The sequence below is a fragment of the Coregonus clupeaformis genome, chromosome 18 (assembly GCF_020615455.1).
Source record: "Coregonus clupeaformis isolate EN_2021a chromosome 18, ASM2061545v1, whole genome shotgun sequence".
In the NCBI taxonomy this organism is placed as follows: domain Eukaryota; kingdom Metazoa; phylum Chordata; class Actinopteri; order Salmoniformes; family Salmonidae; genus Coregonus; species Coregonus clupeaformis.
The window spans coordinates 52000129-52006160 of NC_059209.1; the positions used below are offsets into that span (position 1 = coordinate 52000129).

The 6032-nt window shown below is 47.5% G+C and overlaps 1 protein-coding gene across 3 annotated transcripts; it reads left to right on the plus strand.

Annotated features, from left to right (window-relative positions):
- Positions 1–2738: 2738 nt before the first annotated feature.
- Positions 2739–5808, plus strand: LOC121573894 (serine/arginine-rich splicing factor 9). 3 transcript variants are annotated; one of them, XM_041886289.2, is made up of 5 exons: positions 2739–2904; positions 3519–3695; positions 3854–4059; positions 4807–4979; positions 5068–5808. In XM_041886289.2, exons 2-5 carry the CDS (start codon positions 3538–3540, stop codon positions 5305–5307), a joined length of 777 nt encoding a protein of 258 aa, XP_041742223.1. In that variant the 5' UTR covers positions 2739–2904; positions 3519–3537; the 3' UTR covers positions 5308–5808. The 3 variants fall into 3 exon arrangements, with proteins under 3 accessions (XP_041742223.1, XP_041742215.1, XP_041742232.1); XM_041886281.2 differs by lacking the exon at positions 2739–2904 and adding an exon at positions 2912–3098; XM_041886298.2 differs by lacking the exon at positions 2739–2904 and adding an exon at positions 2912–3070.
- The last annotated feature ends 224 nt before the right edge of the window (positions 5809–6032 follow it).

Consider the following 6032-nt stretch of genomic DNA (forward strand, 5'->3'; position numbering starts at 1 on the left):
GACAGATTCTCGCCACGCCACCTGGTAGGAGCGACCTGTCAGGTAGGACGCAATCCAAGAGTGAGCAGCGCCGGAGATGCCCAACTCGGAGAGGGTGGAGAGAAGGATCTGATGGTTCACAGTATCAAAGGCAGCGGATAGGTCTAGAAGGATAAGAGCAGAGAGAGAGTTAGCTTTAGCAGTGCGGAGAGCCTCCGTGACACAGAGAAGAGCAGTCTCAGTTGAATGACCAGTCTTGAAACCTGACTGGTTTGGATCAAGAAGGTCATTATGAGAGAGATAGCAGGAGAGTTGGCTAGCTCAAGAGTTTTGGAGAGAAAAGAAAGAAGGGATACTGGTCTGTAGTTGTTGACATCGGAGGGATCGAGTGTAGGTTTTTTGAGGAGGGGTGCAACTCTCGCTCTCTTGAAGACGGAAGGGACATGGCCAGCGGTCAAGGATGAGTTGATGAGCGAGGTGAGGTAAGGGAGAAGGTCTCCGGAAATGGTCTGGAGAAGAGAGGAGGGGATAGGGTCAAGTGGGCAGGTTGTTAGGCGGCCGGCCGTCACAAGTCACAAGATTTCATCTGGAGAGAGAGGGGAGAAAGAAGTCAAAGCATAGGGTAGGGCAGTGTGAGCAGGACCAGCGGTGTCAGTTGACTTAATAAATGAGGATTGGATGTCATCAACCTTCTTTTCAAAATGGTTGACGAAGTCATCCACAGAGAGGGAGGAGGGAGGAGGAGTAGAATTCAGCAGGGAGGAGAATGTGGCAAAGAGCTTCCTAGGGTTAGAGGCAGAGGCTTGAAATTTAGAGTGGTAGAAAGTGGCTTTGGCAGCGGAAACAGAGGAAGAGAATGTAGAGAGGAGGGAGTGAAAAGATGACAGGTCCGCAGGGAGTCTAGTTTTCCTCCATTTCCGCTCGGCTGCCCGGAGCCCTCTTCTATGAGCTCGCAATGAGTCGTCAAGCCATGGAGCAGGAGGGGAGGACCGAGCCGGCAGGGAGGATAGGGGACATAGAGAGTCAAAAGATGCAGAAAGGGAGGAGAGGAGGGTTGAGGAGGCAGAATCAGGAGATCGGAGGGAGAAGGATTTAGCAGAGGGAAGAGATGATAGGATGGAAGAGAGAGTAGCGAGAGAGAGAGAGCGAAGGTTGCGACGGCACATTACCATCTGAGTAGGGGCGGAGTGAGTAGTGTTGGAGGAGAGCGAGAGAGAAAAGGATACAAAGTAGTGGTCGGAGACTTGGAGGGGAGTTGCAGTGAGATTAGTAGAAGAACAGCATCTAGTAAAGATGAGGTCAAGCGTATTGCCTGCCTTGTGAGTAGGGGCGGATGGTGAGAGGGTGAGGTCAAAAGAGGAAAGGAGTGGAAAGGAGGCGGCAGAGAGAAATGAGTCAAAGGCAGACGTAGGGAGGTTAAAGTCACCCAGAACTGTGAGGGGTGAGCCATCCTCAGGAAAGGAACTTATCAAGGCGTCAAGCTCATTGATTAACTCTCCAAGGGAACCTGGAGGGCGATAAATGACAAGAATGTTAAGCTGGAATGGGCTAGTGACTGTGACAGCATGGAATTCAAATGAGGAGATAGACAGATGGGTCAGGGGAAAAAGAGAGAATGTCCACTTGGGAGAGATGAGGATTCCTGTGCCACCGCCGCGCTGACCAGATGCTCTCGGGGTATGCGAGAACACATGGTCAGATGAGGAAAGAGCAGTGGGAGTAGCAGTGTTTTCTGTAGTAATCCATATTTCCGTCAGCGCCAAGAAGTCGAGGGACTGGAGGGTAGCATAGACTAAGATGAACTCTGCCTTGTTGGCCACAGAATGGCAGTTCCAGAGGCTCCCAGAGACCTGGAACTCCACGTGGGTCGTGCGCGCAGGGACCACCAGATTAGAGTGGCAACAGCCACGTGGTGTGAAGCGTTTGTATGGCCTGTGCTGAGAGGAGAGAACAGGGATAGACAGACACATAGTTGACAGGCTACAGAAAAAGGCTACAATAATGCAAAGGAGATCGGAATGAAATGAACTAAACATCTGGGAAAGTGAGAGAGCGGGGCCTCCCTCACTTACATTTCACTGAAACACTCAAATATAACTCTCCCAACTTCCACTTTAGAAATTATAATTGTTGTAAACTACAGCGGTTCAATGTTTTCTAGGAATAGACTCTAACTTAGTTTATTAGCTAGCTAACTTGGTACAGTATTCTTCCGTGAAAATCGTCCAGGGCACCGAATCCTATGACGCCATAGCCAACTAGCATGCCAGCCTCCAATAACAAGGTTAGCACCAATACTCGATTACAACAAACCACCAGTGTGTTAACACGCCAAGCAGATCATTCGTGTCCGTGTCTAACGTTGTGTAAAGTTTTGGGTTAGTTTTGACAGTTTGGGTGGGTACCTCGTCAACTTATTCAGCCAGTTAGTTAGCTAGAATAGTTACCATACTAGCTAGCCATTGCTCTCTGCCAACGAACCAACCCCTCCTCCCACTGCATGAACACACTAAATGGCCTGAGACTTTTCAAGGGGCCTGGGACACACACACACACAAATTGGCTGGCGGACACTTTTATGGCATGACAGACCCTCAAGAAACAAAGGAAAAAAACAAAATATCTCACATTTTAGTTTGGTACTGTTCGACATGCAAAACATGACATGCAATTTGTGGATGTGGGGATGAAAGGTTTTTGTGTGCAGGGGCGCCACCTGGTGGATATGGTAGGAACCTTTTGACGGAACCGGAAGTCATTGGAGGAAACTGGCTAGCCTAGCTAGCTTAAAGCGGCATAGAGATCCACCGAGAGAGGTTTGAGGCTACCGTTCTCCGGAGATAAGCAAAAAATAGCATTATACGAGTTTTTGAAAATAACCACAGCAACCACAAGGGTTGCAGGTCTGGTCAGCGACACAGGAAGGTAGGCGAGCTATCATGAGCTCTTCTGCAAACACAAAATATGACACACGAGTCAGCAAGGCTAACTTGTTAGCTAGCAAGCTAACGTTAGCTACTAGCTAGCTAACTAATGGTTGTCGACAACTTGGTGGCTAGGTACTGAATGAATGGGCAAACCTGGAATAAAGGTGAGCACAGTTTGGCAATCCAGGGAAGGTAGGTAGCTACTACGAGTCGATATGCAACGTATTTTTCTGTTTGAAATATATTAACAAGCTACCTAGTTAGCTAACTACTGTCCCGCCCCCAGCCATGTTATCCCGTTTTGAAAGGAAATATCCCATGAATAGCTAAGCTAACTTTAGCGTAGGTAGCTAGCTATCTAACTGAGCCTGCTGGGATTTCGTCTCACCTGGTGGTTGAACCGTTGGGCGTGCGTTGGGGTTTGGTTAATAAGTACCCAACTCGGTATTTGAGTTTGTCTATGCAGTCTTGATACATTTGACTTGTAGGGGTTGTACGAAGTGTTAACCTTTGTTTGGACATTATGAATGGCAGGAATGAGGGGGGGGGGAAACATTATTTTAGTTCAGGGAGTGTTCAGTATTGCTAACGTTCTCTTTCCCCCCCAATCAGGATCAGTTCTGGTAACATCATGGCAGATGGCAGGATCTACGTGGGGAACCTTCCGGCTGATGTGCAAGAGCGGGATATTGAGGATATATTCTTCAAATATGGCAAAATCCGAGACGTTGAGTTAAAGAATAACAGAGGCACTATTCCCTTTGCCTTTGTGCGCTTTGAAGATCCACGGTAAGATAAACCACCATCCATGAATGGCATTCTCCATTGTTGACCAATAAGACTAGATCAATAGTGTTCATAGTTTTGTCATTTGTGACTGACTCCCATATGACTGCCATCTTGACATGCCACATTCTCACACGGTCACTCATGTCCTTATGTATTAGTGATGCAGAGGATGCAGTCTATGGGAGGAATGGTTATGGATTTGGAGACTGCAAGCTGCGCGTTGAGCACCCTCGCTCTGCCTCCTCTAAATTCAACGGTCCTATGGGTGGTGGTGGTCGAGGGGGTGGTGAAGGAGGTCCCGGTGGTCCTAAAGGGAGGTTTGGGCCTCCTACTCGAAGGTCAGAGTTCAGAGTTATTGTGACTGGTAAGTGGATAACGTCGGTGCTTATTTGTTTAATGAAAGCTTATCTCTTCCTTCGATCAACGTCAGTTTGCACTCGGTTCCCTCTGATTAGCTTTTTATATGCTTTATTTCTCAAGTTATCAGTGTTAAATAATTCCATGATTTACGACACTGTATGCCAATGCAAGGTTAGATGTACCCTGGTATTGTTGGGGGTTGCCTATAACATTTACATTTTACATTTTAGTCATTTAGCAGACGCTCTTATCCAGAGCGACTTACAGTTAGTGCATATATTATTTTATCGAACCCACAACCCTGGCGTTGCAAACGCCATGCTCTACCAACTGAGCTACATCCCTGCCGGCCATTCCCTCCCCTACCCTGGATGACACTGGGCCAATTGTGCGCGCCACCCCATGGGTCTCCCGGTCGCGGCCGGCTACGACAGAGCCTGGATTCGAACCAGGATCTCTAGTGGCACAGCTAGCACTGCGATGCAGTGCCTTAGACCACTGCGCCACTCGGGAGTAATAACAAGGTTTCCCAACCCTGGACCTCAAGTACCCACAACAGTACACATTTTTATTGTAACCCTGGACAAGCACACCTGATTCAACATGTCAACTAATCATCAAGCCCTCAATGAGGTGTGTTTGTCAAGGGCTACAACGAAACTGTGCGGTTGGGGGTACTTGAGGACCAGGGTTGGGAAACACTGGCCTATAAAGGCCAAAGTCCTTAATGGTTTGGTCTCTGTTCCCACAGGCCTGCCTCCGACTGGAAGCTGGCAAGACTTGAAAGATCACATGAGGGAGGCGGGAGACGTTTGTTTCACAGATGTTCAGCGGGACGGGGAAGGGGTGGTGGAGTTCCTGCGCAGAGAGGACATGGAGTATGCCATGCGGCGCCTAGACAGGACGGAGTTCAGATCACACCAGGTAACTAAACACTCAGATCCTCAGCTCTACAGTCTTAAGGAAATGTTGCATTTTCAGGACGTTCTCTGACATGGCGGACATTTTTCAGGGGGAGACATCGTCTATCCGGGTCCATGGAGAGATTGGGGACAGCAGAGGACGCTCCCGGTCCCGTTCCAGATCCAGGGGACGGTACTCACCCGCTTATCAAGGTCGCGGCTCTCCACCCCCTCGTTATCAGTCACCCCCTGTTCGCAAGGTGTCTCGCCATAGCCCTCCTCCACGTCGCCCACCTGCAGCACACCGTAGCCCACCCTCCCGCAGCCCACCCCCCCGTCACTACCGATAGTCTACCTACAGGATGGAGCCAAGACTGCTGATTACTTTTTGTGTTGCTTTTCGTTTTAGGCTGTCATGTGCATTCCACTATGAAGACTGTCTCCAAAGGAGGACTTTTTAAAATAGTGTAGACAGCGGATGGGCAAATCTGCATTTGCCTCACATTCTAAGTGATTCATTCTCAGACCTAGGATATAGCTAGTTAGGGATATTTGTGAAGGAGACTGCATATTAGAGGGATGCAACATCATACAGCTCTTTAGTAATGTGTTTTCTTTAACAAAAAAAAAAAAGCATGTTTCTGTAAGAGCCTGTCTAGACAGCCCTTCCTTGTGGATGGTTGCCTTGCAAATGTGTTTGTGCTGGTCTCTATTTTGTTCCTCTTATTTTACATGAGTGAAATTATTTGTAACTACTCCTGCCCCCATTCTCAAAATAATCTTTGTATCTTGTAACAGCTTTGTAAAAAGTATTTTTTTTATTTTTTTTTATAAAGTGAGTACTCTTAGTAGAATGTTTCTTTGTTTTAGTTTCTCAATGCATGACTTTTACATCCATTAGTGGCCTCAAGTCCTTGAGAAGCAAATGTACCATTGGGAGTTATGGTTTTCTGCTTTTTCAACATAATGACACCGTACATAAACAATGTTCATAGATAATACAGTGCATACAAGGGAGTACACAAATATATCCACAACTCTGGAAGATGTTTCTTTGGTTTAGCTTCAGTTTCTT

Excerpts from the sequence above, each read along its gene's own strand:
- LOC121573894 (XM_041886281.2), top strand. The coding sequence starts at position 3,046 with ATGAATGGGCAAACCTGGAATAAAGGTGAGCACAGTTTGGCAATCCAG. Across the intron at positions 3,696-3,853 it reads GTGCGCTTTGAAGATCCACG|TGATGCAGAGGATGCAGTCT; the intron begins GTAAGATAAACC and ends CTTATGTATTAG. Across the intron at positions 4,060-4,806 it reads GTTCAGAGTTATTGTGACTG|GCCTGCCTCCGACTGGAAGC; the intron begins GTAAGTGGATAA and ends CTGTTCCCACAG.